This window comes from Mixophyes fleayi, chromosome 9 (genome assembly GCF_038048845.1).
Source record: "Mixophyes fleayi isolate aMixFle1 chromosome 9, aMixFle1.hap1, whole genome shotgun sequence".
NCBI classification, from domain to species: Eukaryota; Metazoa; Chordata; class Amphibia; order Anura; family Limnodynastidae; genus Mixophyes; species Mixophyes fleayi.
The window spans coordinates 71,519,055-71,543,543 of record NC_134410.1 but is presented as its reverse complement, the minus strand read 5'-3'; the positions used below and the strand labels follow the sequence as shown (position 1 = coordinate 71,543,543).

The 24,489-nt window shown below is 40.3% G+C and overlaps 1 protein-coding gene and 1 long non-coding RNA gene across 2 annotated transcripts in view; one reads left to right on the top strand and one right to left on the bottom strand.

Moving 5' to 3' along the window:
* Nucleotides 1–1,247: 1,247 nt before the first annotated feature.
* LOC142100748 (uncharacterized) lies at nucleotides 1,248–2,377 on the bottom strand. Its single transcript, XR_012678893.1, has 4 exons — nucleotides 1,939–2,377; nucleotides 1,714–1,833; nucleotides 1,546–1,626; nucleotides 1,248–1,456 (listed from the first exon to the last, which is right to left on the bottom strand). It is a non-coding gene; the product is annotated as an uncharacterized LOC142100748 (long non-coding RNA).
* Nucleotides 2,378–3,698: 1,321 nt separating this feature from the next.
* The window catches only part of STEEP1 (STING1 ER exit protein 1), a 32,761-nt gene continuing 11,970 nt past the window's right edge, over nucleotides 3,699–24,489 (top strand). Inside the window, exons 1-3 of the mRNA XM_075184527.1 lie at nucleotides 3,699–3,937; nucleotides 17,543–17,660; nucleotides 23,958–23,999. Coding sequence (XP_075040628.1) covers nucleotides 3,814–3,937; nucleotides 17,543–17,660; nucleotides 23,958–23,999 — 284 coding nt within the window. The 5' untranslated portion in view covers nucleotides 3,699–3,813. The remainder of the gene's footprint in view (nucleotides 3,938–17,542; nucleotides 17,661–23,957; nucleotides 24,000–24,489) is intronic.

The following is a 24,489-nucleotide window of genomic DNA, read 5'->3' as shown; positions in this document are numbered from 1 at the left end:
CATAATGAAAATACAGTAAGGTCTGTGTGAAAATTGACCCCACTGTTCATTGACCTACTACATGTACTATAGAGCAAAATGCAGTATCCAACAAATAAAATGTTTTAGTCGTTCATGTGTCTGTGTAGAGAAACCTGTATAAGAATCCTAAACTGCATATAGTGGATGTCTCTAACTCCAAAGACAATTCCATCTTGCACTTTTCCTTTTAGCTACCTCTTGTGTTCCACATAAGCACCCCGACGCTAATGAGAATTACACAGCCGCAAGCTCTATTTATAGTATAATGGGGGCTTCCCATGACAGCGTGGGAAACCCCCTTATACTATAAATAGAGCTTGCGTATATATAATGGTCATTAGAGTCAGGGTGCTTGTGTAGTACACAAGTACAGTTACGTCGTCCGTTAAATGGGTTTGTTATTTTGTTCAAGCATGTTCCAGATGGATTTACAAAAAGGGGGTCATTTTGACAAGAAGAAAGGAAGATATTTTTCCTGGACTATTTGGAATTACAAATAGTTCTACAAGCACCAACATGCCCAGACTGTTAATGCCAGCCTGGGCTGGCTGGGACTTGTAGTTACACAACAAAATGGTGTTTTCTTTGATTTTCATACATTCTTGCTTTATTACCGTACACCCACCTCCCCAGGGTGTTGAAAGATCCCTAGTGCTTTCAGCACTGGGCTAGGTATTCCTAGAAGGGGGCCTGCACAATTTTTTTGCAGACACCACTCCCTAATGCTAGGTACACACTACACGGTTTTCGTCCAATAATCGGCTCAATCAGCCGACATACGACCGCTCGTTTAAAAGTCGGGTCAGTGTGTGTAGTGACACGATGGTCGAAAGTCTGCCCAAATGGACGATTGTCGCCTCATTTGGTTGGTCGTACCGTTTAATATTTTCGTTCCAATCTCGTTTCCGTTGTGTAGTGTGTATAAACTTCCATCCGATCCACGACAATTCTCCGATACTTCCTCGACCTGGGGGTGTGTGTGTATGTAAATTTTTGATGTCTGTCCCCGTACATGTTTTGTATAGATGTATATTGCACCTGTCTGGCTGCAGACCATTACACTTGTATAAAGCACGTGTGTTATTACCCTTTGCGTCTATGTTGGAAATGTATTCATATTTACCCTTTATAAACTTTAACCTTCATAAACTATTAAAGTTATATTAACCTTTATTAACTTATATTTGTGAAATACCCAGAATAAACCACACAGTGTTCATGCAACATTTTTATTGCAGGAAAAAAAAGTACAAACATTTTTACACACACAGGTGTCTGAAAGAACCGCATGAGACGTGAGCACGCCCATACCAATCAGAGCGCAGAGTACTGCAGAGTATTATTTTTAGTATTTTGTATTTTTAAAGGTGCTACTGGTTTGTGGCAGAACAGGTCTTGATGTCGCTTGGATTTCTATTCCCTTTGATTTCTTTATCTACGAAACAAGGAAATAAAAAATGTTTACCATTTAACTTCTATATCTGTAATTTATAATCAACGACATAAATACTCTCATCTTCTCACCTTGCACACTGCTCGAGATCAGTTTATGTTTTGGTTCCTGTGGCGCAATCGCAATAATAGCGGGCTTAACCTCCATACATTCTGGAAAACAGGTGCCATTTTGGATATTATAAAGGTACAGATATGTGCCCAAAGCATTTAGCTCTCTACACATGTTCACTGAAATACCTTTGTGTCGAACTTCTTTTATATATTTTTCTTTTTCAATTTTTTCTTGTTTGATAACAGGTGTAACATTTGTGGTATCAGTGGTATCTAAACAGGCCTTCTCACTGTTAATTCTTCGTTCTGACATAAAAAAAATTAGGCTACAAATTAGACGTTTACATTGCTTTATGTGACACTAGAATGAAATAAAGTCCTTCAAGCGGGTACACTACATGTGCTACTGACCTTTTTTAATGTTGTTGTCGTCCTGGTCCAGTACTTTGACCATCATCTCCACCTCTCTTGGGCTCATTGGATTTGCTCTTTGCTCTTCTTGAGCATCCCCACCCCCCACCTTTTTTGACATTTTTTGGCCCTTCCAGCACCATCTGTGACTCTGTCTCCGTTTCCATAGCTGCAACCCCCACTGACACCTTCTCCTCACCCGCAACCCCCACTGACACCTTCTCCTCACCCGCAACCCCCACTGACACCTTCTCCTCACCCGCAACCTCCACTGACACCTTCTCCTCAACCCTAACACCCACTGACACTTTCTCACTCGCCATCTTCTCATGCTCCTCGACGCCAAACAGGTTCCTCTGCCATTTTATACACTCAGACATGGGCGTTCGTTTCTGCTGTGGACCAATCAGCGATGAGCATTCCATTACATACAAAGGGATTTTATTATTAGGGAATATTCATTGCATTGCACTTTAGCAGTTAAATGTTTTTCTAAATTTTATGTATGTTACTAAACTTCTATTTTATATGAATGAATGAAGAGACAGTGTTGCCTTCTCTTTTTATGCAGCTTTGGTTGTTAACTATAATGAAAGCTCTGCCCCATTAGGCTAATGTCTTTGGTATATCGTTACATCCCCCGCAAATGATGCTTCAGTGTGTACGAAAATAAAATCATTGCTCACGACAAGATGGCTGTAAAAAGTCGCTAAAGCGACGTCCGCTCTTCCCTTTGTCGTCCTAAACAAGGCTAGTGTGTATGCAGTCCATGGACCGAGCGATCGGATCAATAGCATGTAAAATCGCTCGGCATAAAAAGTTGGTGGAAATTTCTGTAGTGTGTACCCAGCTTACGGAATTCAGCCTAGTGCTGAGCTGCCTGTGGTTGGTTGTCATAATGGCAGGAGGTTCCCCTGCTATTGTGCCACCCACCCTGACTAGATTGCCTAGCGCTGGCTCGATTTTTTCACATAAAACATTCAACCAATCAGAAAGGAGTATTTGTTTGAAAATAACGACTTTCAGCTAAATACGGACGAGTCTGAAATCGCTGCAAAACGCGAGAGATGAACAGTGATTTTGAAAATCAGACTAAAAATCGCTACTTAGCACATATGGCGATTTTGAACAAATCGTCAGTTATCTCCCACAATTTGACATTTGACCTTGTGTGCAGAAAAAGTCCCACTCATTGATTTTGAGAGCCTGATTGCCAAATTTGTCTGCTAACTAAAAACTACAGCCACACCACTTCACCAGATATGGAAACCTTAACAATCCCTTGGTACATAAAGACTCCATTTACTCTATATGGATTTATATTGCACTGATTCTTACACAAATTACCTGTATGATCTCTTACGTAACCAATGTTTATAGATACATTGTTCCGTGAATGTGTTATTAATTGTATTACGCTCTGTCTACTGGTTCTTCAAATACTTTAAAATAACATTGTGAGCACTAAATGATAATGTAGTTCAGGGGTAGGCAACCTGCGGCTCTCCAGATGTTTGTGAAACTACAAGTCCCAGCATGCTTTGCCTGTAGATAACCAGCAGATATGTGGCAAGGTATGCTGGGACTTGTAGTTTCACAAACACCTGGAGAGCCGCAGGTTGCCTACCCCTGATGTAGTATTACACAATCCCACTGTCCACTGCTGTTTATTGTGTGCTTGCTTTAAATGATTATCATGCGTATATTACACAAAGCAGTGCTTCCACCCTCCTCTCAGCGCCAACTGATACTACCTCGTGCTCTCTCTGAGAGACTCTAACCGCCGGTCACGTGGTACAGTGATGTCACAGAGGAGCCTGGCGCAGGATTGTGAGGTCATCGATATTTCTCAGTTGATTGGAACTAGTCGCTAGGATGCCTAAGGTGGTGTCTCGTTCAGTGGTTTGCTCAGATACCCGGGACCGAGAGGAGTACGATGATGGAGAGAAGCCGCTACACGTTTATTATTGCCTGTGTGGGCAGATGGTGCTGGTGTTAGGTGAGTACGGCCCTGTTCAGCATAAAGCCTGGGCCTCGAGTAAATACTGCAACCGACAACCGATACCTCTTCATATATTTAAAACTCAGATGGTGTTATTCGCTATCCTCCGTCTATGGAAGTGGAGACTATTGTTTTTTGGATTTATTTTTAAATCGCCTAGGGGAGTGATGGGGACGTGTACATTACGGTTATGTGAAATAACACTAATATAAATGTTGTTAGTTATTGGATACTAGGAAAAGCATTTGTAAAGCTGGCTCCTAATTTAAAATAAACTTGAAGATGTTGGTATCGGTATATAGGCACTGGTGTTTTAGATAAGGACATGCATTGGACTTATAATGCCTCTTGTTTTTATGGATTTTTTTTTTTTTAAAAAAAATCCATACTTTACAGTTTCTATCTACTAACAACAATGAAGGTACCCATATTGTGGGATGTCAGTATGCAACCTATCTATATACTAGGGACAACTGACATCACTGAAGCACTGACTGATTTATGTTAGCCAGGTACTGGTTCTTAGAGAATTTATAGAATGTATCCAGCTAATGAATTGATTCCTAGCAAGTGTGTCAGGTTTAACCGTAAAGGCTTGTTTAGAGGCAAATACACTACTCAAATATGGAAGGTAATTTGAGTTTGCATATCCCAATGTAACACATTTTGTTTATACAGATGAGCATATTGGGAAGTAGAACACTGAACTTAGGCTGGGTTCACACTATACAAAATACCTACTGATGCGATATCCTTAACGATTTTGCCAACTACTGGAAAAAAAAAGTTGTGATCAGCATGCCGATTCATGTGTACACACTAAACACATTTTAAATGATTTATCTTCAGATCCATGCTCTTCATCTGTCATAACCATTGACTGAAAAGATCATGACTTTGCACACTCCATGGAGATCTGCCAGTGCAGAGGAGGATGTGAGTGCGTACACACTACAGAATCGGCACGACTTCGTTCCGTGGTTGAGCAAGATTTTTAGTTCAGTTTAAATAATCAAATGGAATTATACAATGTGCTTTGGAACGATCATTGTACATCGTTGCAGTATACACACTAATGCGATATCGGGCCGAATGGTTATTTGTCATGTGGTTGGCCCGATAATTGACTGAAAACCCTGTAGTTTGGCGGTTCCCAAACTGTGCGCCGCGGCTCCCAGGGGTGCCGCGGGCCAGCCATCAAAAAAAACAAACAACAGTAACACTTACCAATCCGCTCGGCGCCGGGACCCAGCATCCTCCTCTCTCACGCAGCAGCTGTCATATCAGTGACAAGCTGCGTGAGAGAGGAGGATGCTGGGTCCCGGCGCCACGCGGATTGGTAAGTGTTTCTGTTTGTTTTTTGGCTGGCCCGTGGCAGAGGGGGCAAAGTGAGAGAGGGGCAGAGGAGAGTGACAGCGTGACAGAAGGGTGACAGGAGAGGGACAGAGGAGAGTGACAGTGTAACAGGAGGGCGACAGAGCAGAGTGACAGCGTGACAGGAGGGGGACAGAGGAGAGTGACAGCGTGACAGGAGGGGGACAGAGGAGAGTGACAGCGTGACAGGAGGGGGACAGAGGAGAGTGACAGCGTGACAGGAGGGGGACAGAGGAGAGTGACAGCGTGACAGGAGGGGGACAGAGGAGAGTGACAGCGTGACAGCAGGGGGACAGTGTGACTGGAGGGGGACAGCGTGACAGAGGGCAGAGGAGAGGGACAGAGGGCAGATGAGCTGGGACAGCTTGACAGAGGGCAGAGGAGGGGGGACAGCGTGAGATGGGGCAGCGTGAGAGAGGGCAGAGTGTCTGGATGCAGAGGGGGCATTTTTGCATACAACTAAATAAGCATTTCTGTCCTGACCTAAATACTTATTACAATTTTTTTGACCCAACTACTTCTAAAACAGGACTGCTCAGTAATTATTTTGGAGGGGTGCCTTAAAAAAATTATGGAGACTCTAAGGGTGCCGCGAGCTGCAAAAGTTTGGGAACCACTGCTGTAGTGTGTACCCAGCCTTACATATAGTAAAACTGTGCATGGAGTAAAAACAAAGTAAAAAAAAAAAAAATACTCAAATTTGAAGAGATGAGAAAAAGTTAATAAATATTTAAGCAAAAGTAGCCCATAGACAAAAATCTTAAGTTATATATCCTTCCGATCAGATATTCACAGTTGGTAAACTGCTTTAATTTATATTTTTTATCTTGTAGCTTAAAAATACTATTGTAAGTTTGACCACTCATAGTATAAGTAGGGTAGATGTTAAACCTTCAGTTCTAACACTTATTATAATTGTCCTTTATTTATAGGCCACAAAGGGTCGCAGAGCCCTACAGAGAGTATATAGCAAAACAGTAAATAGCATTCATTACAGGAAAATACAATAAACATAGCAATACACATTACGACATAGCTACAAGTAGCCAAACTGGGCAATGAGATGTAAGGGGGCATAGCAACGCAGCATAAGTAGGAGGAGAGATGGGGGAATGATTCGGAGAGCCTGTGCCCATTGGTGTTGGTGAAGCAAACTGGATCATAGCCACTATTGGAGGTGTGAGGACAAAGATATGTGGAGATCAAGATCATTCCATGTCAGTTCAACCAGGGTTGTCCACCACCTATCTCATATTTCTACGAAAACTTTTAGGTTAAGAGAGGATGTCAAAACAACTATATCTGCCAAATATTTTGACTGTCTGACAATTAGTTGATTAAATATTGATTTTTTAATTTATTAAATAATTTACTAATCGCGGCTTCTTTATCCAGTTTATTTGAAGCATCACGGGTGTTTATTAAGGAATCATCACACAATTTGGACCACTAATGTAACTCTTCCTCCCGAATCCAAAAATCCAAACCAAATTACTTTATCTGCCTCATGTTTTACATTATGGCAAAAACACACGTTTTTCGAATAGAATTAATAACGCTAGGTTCAATTGACATTAGGGATCCCATTTTTTGGGCAGATGTTTAAAAAAGGTATAAATTACTACCACAAAAAAATAAGCAGGGTACTCTGTTTAATAGTGGAGAAAAAAAAAATAATGAAGTTGATGTTCGATTACTGCTGTACAGCATACATAATTTACACATACCAAAAATGTGAACTAAACTGAGGCACTGGGATAAAATTCCCATACAGGAAATGAAACAAACAGAAACTGATGGGAAGGGGATTCCCTTTAGAGAGACCAAAACTGAAACTTTCCAGAGAGAGGGAGACATAGAAAGAGTCAATCATGGCAGTTGCACATTTGGTAGTCTTTTAAATACGGACTGCCATATTACTGAAACCACTTTACAGATGGAGAAAAATGACTTTTGGTTCTGAGAACTGAAGTTTCAAATGCAGTAACCAATGATCCTGAAACCTCAGTCTGCTACCATCGTGAAAAGCTTCTGCTGCTAAGATATGAAGAATTTCAGAAAACATGCTGTAATCCTTTCTTGTCTCACAAAAAAGGAGCCAGAAAAAGCTTAAAAGTTATGTCGCTGAAGTGGAGCAAAGAACATGGTGACTGTCAGCTTGTTGTATATTTTAGGCAAGATGATTGTGACACTTCAAACTGTGTGAGCCTCTGCGTTATTAGCGATACCCGTGGCCATGTAGCTATAACTGTGCATGCCTTCATTACTGTAGTTATGAGACATTTAGATGATTATTGTCAAAATTGGAGTATGTTTACTACTTTAGTGATGGAGCTAGTGCCCAATACAAGAACTGCAAAAACTTTTTTAACTTATGCATCCATAAGGATGACTTCAACATGCAAGCAGAATTTAATTTTTTCCCACATCTCATAAGAGTCCATGTGATGACATTGGATGGACAGTAAAACGTCTAGCCACACGCGCTAGTCTGTAAGCAGTGGAAACCATTACATTTCGACACCTTTGGACCTGAGCAAATGAAAATGTACGTGGCATAAAGTATTTTTACGTGTCATAAAATGAAATACAGGACTGCAAAACCAAACTAGCCGTCTAGAAACAGCAAACTCTGTGGCAAGAACACGTTCTCATCACAGATTTCGGCCTATTAGTAATGATGAGCTACACGTATATCGATTGTCAGCCAAGGGAGTGAGCTCACTCACAATTTTGCCTAAGAACATAGCCATGAATAAAGAATGGTACCAAAACATCCTCCAAGAGCAACTTCTCCCAAACATCCAAGAACAGTTTGGTGATGAACAATGCCTTTTCCAGCATGATGGAGCACCTTACCATAAGGCAAAAATGATAACTAAGTGGCTTGGAGATCAAAACATCGAAATTTTGTGCCCATGGCCAGGAAACTCCCCAGACCTTAATCCCACTGAGCACTTGTGGTCAATCCTCAAGAGGCGGGTAGACAAACAAAAACCCACAAATTCTGACAAACTCCAAGCATTGATTAGGCAAGAATGAGCGGCCATCAGTCAGTATGTGGCCCAGAAGTTGATTGACAGCATGCCAGGGCAAATTGCAGAGGTCTTCAAAAAAAAAAAAAAGGGTCAACACTGCAAATATTGACTGTTTACATAAACTTAATGTAATTATCAATAAAATCTTTTGACACTTTTGGGCCATAGATTGTGCCCGAGTTGGATTCAACTCTGCATCTGGCCCAGTGTGTTAAGGTGTATGGCAGGATAGAACTAGAGTATCTTAGGCCCAAAGAGTGGCCATGCTTTATTGTAGTATCAATATGGATCAATTTCTTCTGGACAACTCCAGACAAAGTTTATTTTTAAACATACCTACTTGTGGACTCCACTGTTGTGAATATACACCCCTTGAATCTCAGCTGTGTGTGTTTACATCAAGCTTCTGCAGCACTCCATTCAGACTTAATTGACAATTCATTGGTTAGGTTAAAACTATTGACTGGTGGAACACTCAAGGGTCTCTTAGGGAAGCAAGAAGAGGTTTATTTGGGGGAGTGAAACTCAACTGATGTTTTTCTCTTAAGGTTCATTTAAAAATGAGGTAGTAATTTTTCTTCAGATCTTGGAGCCAGCAGGATCTTTAACCAATCTTGTAAATTTGTGATGTTGACTTCAATCTAAATGATTGTATTCGTTAAGTAACGAAAATGTCAGGTGGGAGGATAAGTGCTGAAGTAACCTTAATCAAAGGCACTTTACCCAGACTAAGCATCAGTGGCGGGCTGGCCCGGGGGGCAAGGGGTTAGACGCCTATTAGGGCCGGGGGGTAGGCCGGCCGCCCCCCGGATGCAAAAAAACAGTTTCTTCCCCCCCCCCCCCCCCCCTGCGGCCGCATCCGATGTCATCAGATGCTGCCGCGTCAGCGCACAGGCGGCCGCATCACATGACAGGGGATGCGGCCGCGTCATCAATGACGCAGCCGCATCCCCTGTAATATGATACGATATGTGTGCTATAAATGATCAGTGTAGTGGTTAGCTGAGTATTCCTATTTGCCCTTGCTAGTTTATTTTATTTGATAACTTCCACCTCTCACTGGTTACATTGAGAGTTTTTGTGACCCAAATTCTCACAGTGTATTTATATGAGACTGTGGGCTAGATTTACTAAACTGCGGGATTGAAAAAGTGGGGATGTTGCCTATAGCAACCAATCAGATTCTAGCTCTCATTTTGTAGAAGGTACTAAATAAATGACAGCTAGAATCTGATTGGTTGCTATAGGCAACATCCCCACTTTTTCAAACCCGCAGCTTAGTAAATCTAGCCCTGTGTGTTTATATGAGAAGCAAGATGCAGCATGTTTTGTATAGTAACAGTAGTCGTGTTTGTACTAGAAACAGTAAAGATGGTGCTGTGAGTGATAGGAGTCTTATACAGGCAGTTGTAATATTGTCTTGAGAAAGATCTATATGAATGCTGAGATAATGCTGTTAACATTGGTATTGTGATTGAGTCTGGTATACACACAATTGAACTACATATGCACACAAATATATATAACCGGTAAATAATATAGTATACAGGAAGCTTAGTACAATACATTATCATCTGTGTAACACTATTTTATATTATGTGTAAGATTGTTATGCTAGCTAGAAAATATATACTGTATATATAATGTAGATTCGTCTGTGTGTAATCTTTCCTGTTATAAGTATCTTTGCCCCTATGGTGTGTTTTGTGTATCTAGGCATAAATGATTATCCATTTGTACTGTATGAATATAAGTGGCTTGAAGGAAATGAATGTGTCTGATTATGTATATTAGTGTAAATCCCACAACTAGGATGTCTTCTGTGATATGTTTCTGAATGATATATGTGATGCATGTGTCTAACATAGAGTTAATTTATAGCAGAAAATGAATAGTATTTGTTAAATACACTGGAAAGTACTTTTTGCGAGTGGTTAATGAGATTAGTTATTTTATCTTTTATTTGTAAACAGCTGACATGACTCGGTGCTGTACCTTGATATTGTTTTTACCATGTACGGCGCTGCGGATACCTTGTGGCGCCTAACTAATAAACAATAATAATAATATGGGGGAGAATTCAGACATGTTGTTGCAATCCATCTATGAATGCCAACAGCTTAGTCAGGCTATGCGGAATGGGAGTACCAGGCACCCTGTTTAGGAAAGCCACTTAATATAGACTTCAGTAGACTAGGATTATAATATAATATGAAACAAAAGGTAAAAATGGCCCTGCCCAAATGAGCTTACAATCAAAGAGCTGTGGGAACACATGAAACATAAGATAGCTAGCTGCCTGTGAGGAAGTTGATTGGGGTTATTATAAGGCAGTTATTAAATTGTTATTAGCGTATTTGTCTTGCTATTAGCTCCTCTGGATATTAGCACGTCCTTTTGGTTTTTTTTATGTGAGAAATCTAGAGCCTGCCATATTAGATGGTCGGAAGCTTACCTGCTACTTCAGCATTTCTATCACAAAAAAAGAGTGAAAAGGAGGTATTGTTAACTTCACCTCAATTAACATCAGGAGCTATGTACAAATTTGTAACAGCATTTAACCTACTATTTTTTTTTTTTTTTATTCTAAACGTCTAACTGTTTATAGCTTGTGGAAATGTCTTCCTATTGTGTGCTTTAACCTTGTCAATGGTGAAAGAAATTATGGAAAATCAAATGGCTGTGAGTTTGCGGTTCATGTGTGCATTACCAGCAAATTCGGTGAGATCTATTTTTTTTTTTTATCGGACTCTGACGTGCAAAGAAAAAATAATGGAGGTTATTTCCAATGCATCACTTGGTAACAATGGATCATGCTACTTCAGCATTAGACCTAAACAAATAGATTTAATGAGGTTCATAATAACTAGTCATTTTAAATCATGATAAAATGATAAACTTGTGCATATGTCAAATACATATGACACTTAAGATATTATGATTTAGAATAGTCGATAAACTAATATTATTAAATAAGCATTGTGAAATGAATGTGTGCTTATGGCACATAAGACCTTCAATATACAGCTGTCTATTTGATAAATTTATTCCCTCTAACACAGCGGTTCCCAGAGTGTGCGCCGCGGCTCCCAGGGGTGCCATGGCGCTGTCACAGGTGTGCTGCAGCCAGGAAGAGAGAACAAAAAACTTACCAATCCGGCGGCGCCCAGGACCCAGCATCCTCGCTTCTCACTGAATGTCGGGCATGACTTCATCATCACGCCCGACAATCAGTGACAAGCGGCAGGAGAGAAGGAGGATGCTGAGTCCTGGGCGTTGCCGGATTGGTAATTTTTTTTTTTTTTTTCTCTTCCTGACCCAAGGGATGCAGAAGAGTCAGAGTGACAGGATGCACAGAGGAGGCGGATGCAGGGGCGGCAGAGTATGTGGAGATGAAGGGGCACAGTGTGAGTTAGCTGTAAGTTATTTTTTGACAGAAATATAATTGAAAAAATATATATAAATATTCTTTTCCCTTGGATTTATGTGCAATATTTTTGCATACAACTAAATAAGTATTTCTCTCCTGACCTAAATACTTTTTACGTTTTTTTGATTATAAAACGGGACTGCTCTGTAATTATTTGGAGGGGTGTCTTGAAAAAATTATGGAGACTCTAAGGATGCCGCGAACTGCAAAAGTTTGGGAACCATTGCTCTAACATATTGATACAGAAACTCTGATTAGCCCCCAAGATCAAGTGGAGCAATTCACAGTTACATACCAGTATGAATGGATAAATGGATAAACATTCTGCACAGGAACAGTACTGATGTATAAAGAGTAACAATAAAAATATTGCACATAGCTTTAAGACAACTAATAAATGTTTCAACTGATGCAGAACAACTGTTGAAATTAACAGCATCTACTTTTATTTGTTTAGATCTGAAGAGTAAGTCCATCTGATTGTAACAAATGTATCTATTTTTGTAAATATTAGGAAAATCAGGCTACTGATTTAGTGTTGCAAAATAGTGTATAGAGCACTTAAAGGAATCCAGCCAGCATGCACCCTCCCCCCCCCCCCCCAGTTGGAAGAGAGAAGAGTGTTATGAGAGAGAGAGAAAATGTGTCCTTTTTTTCATGCATTAACAAAATTTGTCTGTTTATAGACACTCTTTTCTATAGAGATCAATTACCTCCATTTTACATGCTTAAAAACAATGCAGAATATGTACATGTCTAAACACCAGTTGTGCACATACACTTTCTGTTTTTGAAAAAGATAACATTCACTTTGCTCCCAACAAGGTAAAAAATAATCTATGCAAACCTAAAAGATGCAGGAAAGGTTCTGTACCTTGGAATTATGGTCTCATTTACAATGTTTTACCACAATTGTTATAGCAGTTAAAAATACAATTGTAGACAAACTGTGCTTTTAGAGGCATATTCAATTGGTCGCGTTACAGTTAAAAGTAACGCGGCCTCTGCATTACTAATAATGCACGTAATTACCGTTATTACGGCAGTTCTAACGCCGACTTTTTGCTCGCAGCTCACTTAAAAGCCAGGCTAAGACTACCGTAATAACGGTAATAGTTTTAGCTCGGCGGTACATCGGGGGGAATTGAATACCCCCTTTAGAACACATAAAAGTGCATGCATTTTTATATTTAGCTCATCATCATAGTCTTTGTAAATTATTAAAATTTGTGCTTTCATTTTCTCACATGCAGCTCTTAAACTGTCCTATTCAACTAAGTTTTCAGGATTCCAAAACGGATTTATAATACGTAATTCGTTTATAGTTTGATTTGCTATCACAGATTTTTCAAGAAATGATGATGCAATATTGTTGGCAGGCTTGCATTAGTATTTTAAATCGGTTCAGGCAGTCATTCCTTCTGTGTAAAGAACACCTTTTAATGGTCAGAAACATGTCGTTGCTAGGAACCCCTGGATGCCTAGATTTAAGCTGTATCTTTGCTTTTAATACATAACCAATTGGTACAAATGGAAACCTAATGTTCTCTAGTAAAACAATTGTTTGGTAGTCATCATTGGTCTTGGTCACTGTTTTTGAAGTCGGTCACTTTAAATTGTTACCCTGTCCACCATATGCTCTTTCCACTCTCAGTAATTCCCTGAATATTTCTGCATAAATAATACTTCAATCTTTAAATTATATCTGTACTAAAGCAGATACTTGCCCAAGAAATGTGTGGTTTTTATTGTGACTTCAGGAATATAATAGCAGTTTTATGCCTTTGCATATTCTAAAATGTATTACTGGTGGGGAAGGTCAGTCTGCAGTTATGTCATATCTCCTGGTGCATTAATTGTGGCAATTAACTTCACTTATCAACATCCATTGCAACTTTGCAAGCATTGCAGCAGCAGTAAATGGTATTTACTTGCTCCATAGCTTCCAACACTGTCCCGGAGGTAATCACACAAATTTAGCGTGCTGCTGTCAAAACTTTTATTATCATTGTGAACTTAGAGATTATCATCTCATGTATTTGGGTTCTTTTACAAGTGTAGTTTATACTACTCCTACGCTGGTAGGATGTAACAGAAATTCTCATCTACTCAAGTGTAAAAGTGTCACCTACTATTCATACAGTTTATAAGTGACGTAGTCTACTGTCACGTATGGACTACATCTTTATTTACAACTTTACTTCATGGGTCACAACTTTACACTTTTGGTTTTGGTTGACATATATTTATGTGCTTATTAATGTGGTTCCTAAATAACACACAGTGTCCCATTGAAAGGAGTGTCGCTTATTCTCTACCCCTTGAAGTTCGCTAGAATACGCTGTCATTTTATGATTATTACATTTGTTGTCAGAAGCAGGTACATTACTACAAATAGTATCTAAAATGTCATCCGCAATCTTGTCTTATATTTTGTAACATTAGTCACAGCAGTGATGCACCATTTTTAACATTTGACAAGTTTGGGTGTGCGGAATAAAATTCCCCCTCTTATTTTTTCTATTTAGCACTGTAAGGGCTATGACTGCCTTAGTTTTGACCCAGAACCTCACCCTTTATTTTATGTGTAGCTTTGCTAGGGTCTTCCCAGCATTATCTATAACTTGTATGCAGATGCAACATAAAGAGGTATGTATCCATGTTACAGAAATTGTCTGTGTAGCTACCCATCTGAATGACGTCACCATGAAGCGGTAGATGGGCATTCACAATTTGATTCAAATGTGCGTTACGAACCTCATGTTTATTACAGATATTGTATTGATATTACAGAGTCTAATACACAAATGTTTGTTAATAACATATACCGGTATATATATTTTACACATACACACAATCTATGGGACAGTGGGAGTTGGATACATAACATTAAGTTTACATATTGCATTTTGGTCCAGCCAGAGTGCAAATGTTAAAAGTGATGCATATGCTATATGATCCAGTCACACAGCAATGTTGGTCTCGGAGTCAGATGGTTGATGGCTTGGTTGATAACCTAGTGAGATTAAGAGGGTGGTTGAGGAATATTATAAGCTTGCCTAAAGAGGTGGATTTTCAGAGAACGCTTGAAGGTTTGTAGCCCAGATGAGTCTTATTGTGCGATGGAGGGAATTCCACAGATTTGGTGCAGCTCGAAAAAAGTCCTGTAAACGGGAATGGGAGCTTGTAATGAGAGTTAATGAAAGACAAAGAACAGAGTTGTCGAGTTGTAAGATATTTTGAGACAAGTGAGGAGATGTATGTTTGTGTAGTTTTGTTGATGGCCTTGTAGGTTAGTAGAAGTATTTTATATTGGATTCGGTAAAAAGAAAAAAACAGGCAACCGGTGTAGAGAACAGAGTGGTTCAGCAGTGGAAAAAATGATTTGCAAGGAAAATCAATCTATCCGCTGTGTGCAAAATAGACTGTAGCAAAGATAATCTGATACGGGGAAGATCATTAAGGAGGGAATTGCAATAGCCAATGCGGGAGATGAATGCCTGAGTTCGTTTTTGCAGTATCTTGTGTAAGATATGTGCTTATTCTGGATATGTGGTTTTTTTTGTGTTTTTTTTTAAATTTTTTAAATATAGAGTTTATGTGCGGGACAAAGGATAGTTCTGAGTCAAGGATCCACACCTAGGCAAAAATCTTGCGGGTGAGATTTATGGTCACGTCAACAGAAATGTCAGGTAATTTCTGGTGGCGGGTGGGAATATTAACCTTGTTTTTGAAAGATTTTGAGAGTTATAGTAGGCGAGAGGACATTCAAAATAAAATGGCAGAAAGACAGTCTGTAACTCTAGACAACATAGATGGTGGGAGATCAGAAGAGGATAGATAAATTTGGGTATCATCCGCATAGAGATGATACTGAAATCCAAAGGAACTTATTAGTTTTCCTAGAGAAGTGGTACAGATAGAGAACCGCAGAGGGCCTAGAATTGAGCCTTGTGGTAATCCAACTGATAAAGTAAGCTAAGCAGAGGTGGTGAATCCAGAGAAATTAACACTGAAAAAACGATTAGAGAGGTAGGATGAGAATCGGGATAGGACAGTGTCTTGAAGACCTAGGGCTTGTAGTGTTGCATAGCACTTCTGCCTCACAGCACTGGGGTAATGAGTTCAATTCCCAACCATGGCCTTATCTGTGTGGAGTTTCTATGTTCTCCCCGTGTTTGTGTGGGTTTCCTCTGGGTGCTCCGGTTTCCTCTCACACTCCAAAAACATACTAGTAGTTTAATTGTCTGCTATCAAAATTATCCCTAGTCTCTCTCTCGCTGTCTGTGTGTGTATGTTAGGGAATTTACACTGTAAGCCCGAATGGGGCAGGGACTGATGTGAATGAGTTCTCTGTACAGCGCTGCAGTGGCGCTATATAAATAAATGGTGATGATGATGATGCATAAGAAGTTTGGTCAACTGTGTCTTTAATGTCTAATTTGCATACCTCTCAACATTTACCATGCTCTACCATGCAGAACAGCAGTGAAAAGAAAATACTTCACAAATTTCCCACCACTGGGACAAAGCTGCCCAGTTGGGTTGGCCAAGACAGGGTCCAAATCGGGACGTTTGGGAGGTGGGAAATTGTGCTCCTGCATTCGTGTCTTAGATTACAACAAATAGCCTTCATTCCCCAGGGATCTCCTAGATGGTCCCATATGTGGTCAGCAGCTGCCATCATTATTCCCAGAAATGTGCATCCCTAGCAATCAACGAAGTCATCTTGCTACACTAACTTGTGCTCATGCAAGCAGAGACCACTGTGTGCATTATGTACTGTATTTACAATATGCAAATGACCCAACTATCCTCACTGAATAGAGACTGACTGCAAACTGACCATGATAATCCTTTCTGCGTAGGTGGGTTTTAGGGGACACTGTGCCATATTTGTGTCGTGAAGCGCATTAATAAAATGATTTTTAGTATTTATCTTCTGTTGAACCACTTGAGCTGCACATATTATCCCTTCCTCTGAGAATATATTCTAAAATGTAGTCAACAAATTCATATAGTATTTTATGGCAAAATGAAGTCTTCTGAACTTGCCTTGGTTGTTTGAAGAGATAATTGGATTTGAATTCTTGCGTGTGGTTTGGACTCTCTGCCTGCTGTGCTGCAGCAATATTTAATTTATGATTGGGTGCAGCGTGGTGCTGATAACAATTCTCTGCTTAAATGTTGTATTTAATCAAAGATCTGTAGCTAATATATAACCATTTGAATGTCTGTTCTAAACAGAACATTATACGGTGTGCTATGTAGAAATGCAAAACTTATAAAATAAAAAAAAAAGCAGATGTTTGAAGCTAGTTTTAATGACATTGTACTCTTTAGAGCACTAAATAAACCACAGGTCACAGAACATAATACAATTTCTAGTAGAGCCTCCAATGTAGTAGAGTAGTTCACAAACCTATATAAAAGACATGAAGGGCTGTTTGTATGGATTACATGTGATATACACAGGAACAAGTAATGGTACAATTTTTGTATAAAATCACTAGAAGAACGTAGCTCACGTTGGCACAGTGGCCTTTCCCATTAAATAGTAGAATGGCAGGTGGAGTTTGGAAACCTGTATCTTACAAATCCCATGTTGAATCGAGAGAGAACCACAGATCTGCTGTGGTTACTGTGTATTTCACAAGAAAAGGGGAAAAAACTGTTCATATCAAATATTGTGGCTTATAGTAATCTTCCAGGACAACCATTTCTTTATTTTATACACGTACTTTTGTTTTTTTCACTCAGACTGCCAGCTGGAAAAACTTCCCATGAGGCCTCGTGACAGAGCAAGAGTAATCGATGCAGCAAAACATGCTCACAAGTTCTGTAACACAGAAGAGGAAGAAGCCGTTTATCTGCGCAGGTATCTTCCCGTGGGCTTTGCTCTTCTCTGCCTTCATTTAGACTGTTATTCACAGATGAGATCTTTATATTGCATACTTATACTTTTACCACCTTTTATATATTGTTTTGATTGTTTTGAGTTCTGCTTAAATAGCTAATGTGTATCTGGTCTCAAAATAGGAAAAACAATGGTCTATCATACCTTCAACTAGTCAGATGCATTTAGCGTTGCACAATAGAATGGTTTGCCTCTGCCCAGCTCGCGCACACAAATTGCACAATAAGAGATGATTTAAATACTTCTAGGAGTACATGTATTAACTTGCGATATTTGCAAGTTGTCACTATTCGGCGAGTTTGCAGTGAAAATTTAAAGCAACAATGGCTTTAAAGGCGTTATTTTGCCTTAAAAGCCATTGCCACTTTAAATTTACACTGCAAACTCCGTGAATAGTGGTGACTTGCAAAAATCGCAAGTTAATACATTTACCCCTAGTGTTCCAATAATCCTATCTTGGAAATTTGCCATTTACAGTAGTTCATTTCTCAGCTATAGCTGAATTGATTAGCCTGAACTGATGACGGCTAGCTCACAAAGAGCCACCCACAAAAAGCCCCCTGACAATTTTTGATCCCAGGCTGACCTCTCCTAGAGAGTTGGCTTTAAAAATGTTATGTCTCAATTTATACAACTAATTTTATAAACTAATTAATAAAACTAAGTTTAGGGTAGGTAAAACACAGCTCGTTGGTTGGAATCAAAAGGTCCTTCATATTGTCTTGCAGTAAGGGGGTCTGAGCTCATGTCTCCATACCTTATCAGCTTTTTCATCTAAATTGATCACTTTTTAAATGTAAGTTCTTTCTTTTTCCCTGACACAAATCTTATGCCTAGGCCTGATCACTGAACAACTGCAAATTACGGACAGTGGTGATGCTATATTTTTTTGAGTGGAATTATATTTTGTGTATTTATAGTGAGGTGCAAAGGAAAAACTAAAAACATAACACACGTACAAGGAATTAAGCAAATTATGCACACTAATGATTTATTTTCCTTGAAGTAGGAAAGACCTCCATGGCAGCCCTAATAATTGGTCAAACCTTAGTTAGCTGTGTATGGACAGGAAAAAAATTGCACCATCCAAAAGGTATTTAGTGTAACGCCTTTTACCTTTTGTAAGCATAAAACAACCAGTCATCAATCCATGCATATAAAATACTTTTTCAAACTATCTGCTCATTCTGGAGAAAGTGTGAATTGATGCTTTGCTCATTAGCTGAAGCCAGAGCCTTGTTTGTCCATGAAGTTGCCATTCCACGCCTCTTGTTCCTCTGTGAAATTACTTCTTAAATCCACCATTCAAGAGTATGTTTGGATGCAAGCTGTGTACCAGGACTCGGCAATGCAAATTCGAAAGTAACAGAAGAAGCCTGAAACTTGAAACTCCATACAGACTGAGAAGGGAAGTCAGCTGATATGGTCATGTTACCTGCTTTTGCAGTGACTGTGCGCTTCTTTTTAATTTCCCTTGTTTAGACCGTGGTAGCTTTTACCCATATTTACTAGTTTGGTAGTAAATTTATGGCCCAGGGAGTCACTCCATAGGGAGTGGCTTTGGGGACCCTCATGTACCTGCCTGGGCACCTTAGGTGAGTCAATTGAGGACACACACACACACACACACACACACACACACACACACACACACACACACACACACACACACACACACACACACACACACACACACACACACACACACACACGTTTTGAGTACCCATGTCTGGAGCATGGCGTATAGGAACACCCCTTTCCTAATGCCCTGTTAACAGAACAGTCAAAGAGGTATGTGTAGGAGCGGTTTGTCACCAGAGTTACCACATGAGATTTACACTTTTACTTTGCATAATGTACTGACAGGGACTGCAAGATGGGGAAAGTGTCATATATTTTGACTGTATGAAAACATCCACATTCCCGCATACATAAATGAATAAATAATAACAATAGTAGGGAAAGTTTTGAGTATCCTGGCTCTCTGAGGACATCCGCATGCCCGCTTACACCGACACGTAGCCATGGAGGTTAAAGCTCTGTTCAACCACTGCGCATTATTTCAACAAGTTTGAGCCCTCTTTAAGGCTGTTATGCGGTTCTTTATGTAGCATTTCACCCCCAACCATTTCTGATCTTTCATTATGGATGGTTCAGCCATGAGACACGCAACACAGTCTCACTTTTCAGGCAACCGGCATGTCTGTCTAAACCTCATCAGGTGTTTCTCCGCAGCCTGGATCTCCTTTCTGTCCCAGAATTTCCTCCGCTCTTCTTTGCAACCTGAAAGGAAGTAGAGTGGTCCATTATGGCTATGCAAAATACAGAGAAGTCAAAGTTCTTCTCCCTAGCTACACCTACCTGTGGAAGCCATGGCTGGGCACTGGTCCCATGTTGCCAGGTCCATACACCGTGTCTCTTCTGAAATGGAAGTGTCGACCAAACATTTGGCCACATGTCCCTCTGTCACGGGGGATTGCTCATCTTCCGACATATCTCTCTGTAGCTGGACCGTTTCTGCAAAAAAACCCAGATATGTAAATGACCGAGGTAAAAGTCAAAAGCATACATCAGACACCAGATTTTCCACTTGCCATCCGGATCAATTTGCATCTTGTCCCAATTCTTGCCTTTGAATTCAGCCAGTCTGCCACTCTCATGAGCCATTAACAGTTTGCTGATCTTGGCGAGTTGGAGGATACCTTCTGGGAGGCGGTAATACTTCCGGTGCACCCTGAAGGAATTCTGCCAACTGGTCCAGTTCTGTGTTGTTAAGGTTGAGGACCTTCGAGAGAGTGGCAATGTGCTTTCGAAACTTCATGGAAGACAGCGTGTGGGGATGCTTGGCCGCACACTCTCGGGCAAACGGTCGTCTGCAATCGGAGCCTCTGAAGTGTGACAAGGCAGCTGGTCTGGCAAACGTGGACATTTTGGCTATCCACTCCACATTTGTCACTCTTTTCTGCGAGAAGTTCCATTGCAGCTTGCATGGCTGGTGTCAACAGGATGGGCACTTTTCACCCTCGTTTTCCTTGGCTCTCAATGCGAGTGAAGTGCCGGCAGGGCTTCCTCTCAACATCTAAAAACGCTAGGGACACATCTTCCTGGAGATCTGAGGTATCTCTTAATGAGAAGGTAGTCAGCAACAATTTTTGAAGCGCCCTTTCCCTTCTTCGATTGAACAAGATTGCCTGTGCCAGGGGAACTTTTGCAAGTAGTGCCCAGTGGTTAACAGTAGGTTCGGTGGATAGACCACTTCAGTAGGCTTGCTGCTTTTCATCGAGGTACATCTTTTTTACATCTTCCATGAAAGGTAAGAGCCGAGGTATGTTCCACTTGAACTACTTAAGAGTTTTCAAGGCAGCCGATGAGATCAACTCGTTCCATCTCGTCTCCTATAGCACACAGAAATGTTGTGTGTTTTCAATCGCAGTAGTGCAACCCTTCATCATGGCTCGAAACCCCACAATGCTTGCTATCTTATGCAGGCCGTGCCCGGTCTTGAGTGCCAGCTAGGGCATCTTAAATGTACCTGTCGCCTCATTATAGCCAGCTACCAGCCTCACAGCATCTACTACGTGCAGAGAGTTCGATGTAAAGTCTTCCATCCTCTCCCAAAGGGGTAGCTCCTCTGGCCTGTAGCAGTAGCCTGCCAATTTCCCTAAGTGTCTGACAGATGTACTTGTACCCGCCAACATCTGATCCAACCCGGTTGAACAAATGCTGTCCCATCTGCATGATGCATCGATCAAGACTTAATCCTGGGTTATGTCACTCAAGAGCTTCCAAAAGCCACCACTGATGTTGGGTGGAACAGGCTGAGCAAAGGCGCACAGTGACAGGACTCTGTTATTGCCAGGTGTGAGCTTGTTGCCCCTTCGGTTTAGCTTACATCTCTTAATGTGTCGCCAGAGGTATTTCCTTGCAAACAAGCCCTGGCAGGCTACACAGTACATGATCCTTCTCTTTGTCTGGAAGTTTGCACGGGACCAGAACGCCATGGCCTGCCCTCATTTCCTCAGCGTTGTGTGCAAAGTTGCCTCTATTGCAAAGATGTGCCATTTGCATGCACCATTCTTTCGAGTGCTTAGGGAATTTTAGAGCCCAGGCTACTTCAGTCTCACCGCGATGAACATGCTCCATGTGGCGGGCAATTTTTAAGAACCCTCTTAAATTTCATGGTTTCTTGTGTTAATTATGTATGTGGTACGGTACACCAGTAATCGAGCATCAGCATTTTTTTTTCTCCACTATGAAACAGTGAACCCTGCCGATTTTTTTTTTTTTTTTTTGTGGTAGTTATGAATACCTTTTTTAAACAACCCCCCCCCCCCAAAAAAAAAAACAAATGGGATCCCTAATGTCAATTGAACCTTGAGTTTTTAATTCTAGTCGAAAAACGTGCTTTTTTGCCGTAACGCAAAACGTGAGGCAGATTAAAGTAATTTGGTTTGGATTTTTGTATTCGGGAGGAAGTGTTACTTTAGGGGTCCAAATTTTGGGGTGATTTCTTAATAAGCACCCGTGATACTTAAAATAAACTGGATAAAGAAGCTGTGATTAGTAAATTATTTAATAAATTGAAAAAAAATCAATATTTAATCAGACAGTTGATATATTTGGCAGAAATAGTTGTTTTAACATCCTGCTTAATTAAAATATTTTCAAACAAATCTGAGATGGGTGGTGAACATTTCATTTTTTTTTGGGGTGATCTGATGTGGCATGACCCAGGGGCTTCTCACAGTACAGACAGTTCTTCTTTTTGTTCTACACCCTGGAGCCATCACTGTTTGTGGATAGCGTTTGGACAGACACTGCGTCGTCTCTCCGACCCTCTGTGTTTAAAACACAGCTGCCAGAAGGTCAAGAATGGTCGTACCTAGAACTCATCTCTGGGTACCTGCACACTGCTGCGCTGGTGGAAAACAGGGCATCACCGCTTGTGTCTGAAACGCTCTCCTCCGAAGTGTCAATCATACTCATCTCCACTGTTCTCCAAGCTACAGTCGGAGCTACTGGTGGGCTCAGTCATGCTTCCCTGTCCCCGCTTTGCCTTCAGCAACAGACGGATTTGACTGTGTCTTTACCCACTTGGTGTATAAAGCGCCGACAAAGTGTAGTTCCTTCCTGCTCCTGCTATGCGTTTGGACGGTATACTGGCCTCTGGCGATGGGATGTTCACACTCTCCCCTCCACATTGGGCGCACACACACACTTTTGTTCCGACAAATGTGAGTCACGGGGGACATGCCAGATTTTTATGCTGAGCATATCAGCAAGGTCTCCTGCATTGATTAGCCTAGGGAAGCTTTGTGGGGACCTCAATTTTTGTCCCCACTATGACTCGGGTCCCCCCCTTTTTTTTTTTTTCTGTCTCTATTTAACTGATTAAGGATTAATCCATCTATTTTGGCTGCCATACAGTCTGATGAGGGGAAAATATATTTAACATGTACTTTAATTCCTTTTTTTTTGTATGTGTTACGTTTTTTCTTTCCATATTCAGCTGTTTTTGTTGTACTTTTTTTTTTTTGCTCTCATCACCTCTCTAGAGACTTGCCTGTATTTGTTATGTGTCAAGGATATGTTTGAATGAGCGGTGTGCTAATTCCTATTAGTTACAGTAGGAAGTATAATTGAGATAGATGCTTTTCCTTGCCAATGCATAGCATCCCATCATTTATTTATAAGCTGATTGCCCTTGATTACTAGAGCCAATTTTCACTTTGCTTCTAATGAGTACTAATCAGCAGGAATCTTCAGGTTAAAGAAAATTTCAGCCACATTCGTGAAAACAAGCATTTTTCATGTGGGACGTTCTTAACTGTCTTTAGACAACACTCATGTGACCCAACTTAATTTCATATTTAATGATTTAGTTTTTAATTGGCTTACCAGTGCCTAGTTATGTATCCTATTAATAACAAGAGATTTTTTTTTTGTTGCAAAATATTCTAAAAATGAAAAAAAATTGCAGCTTGTATTAGACCATTAAGACAGCCGATACCAGTTAACATGTGTGGATGTTAAATGCGTTTTGTGGTTTACCACATTTGACTACATATGCATGCATCACACTGCACTAATGGTGCCATGTCTGTTCTTTCAGAATAGGGCCCTGTGTGTATGGCCAAATCTGACAGATCGCCCAGCAGTCGGGAAGAGAGGCTAGATAGGCCTGTGTAATGGAAAATTTAGCATTAAGGGAAATCTATTTTTTTTATGCTTCTTTAACAAGTGTTATTTTCATTGCAGACCAGACGGCATTGAGCGTCAGTACCGGAAAAAATGCAGCAAGTAAGCAAACCACAAAACTTTTATCTGAATTTTTTTTTTTTTTTTTTTTTTGGGGTGAAAATGTAAAATTCTCCCTGATTTAAGGCAATATCAGCTGAAGACATTTGCAGTGAATATATTTGTCTGTGGCAAAAATACTGCATAGTGCCATAACAAAATAATACATTTATAACAGAAAATGTTTGTTTTTATTCTAATGATGTAAATGAAGGGCAGTGTTTTAATTGTGCACAGTCTATTAAAACATCCTGGGTAATAGTTGCCTTTCATATATTCTTAATGGCTGTGCTAAATCATCATCATCTATTTATATAGCGTTACTAATTCTGCAGCGCTGTACAGAGAACTCTCACATTAGTCCCTGCCCATTGGAGCTTACAGTCTAAATTCCCTAACACACACACACACACGTCAATTTGACAGCAGCCAATTAACCTACTAGTTAGTATGTTTTTGGAATGTGGGAGGAGACCAGAGCACCCGGAGGAAA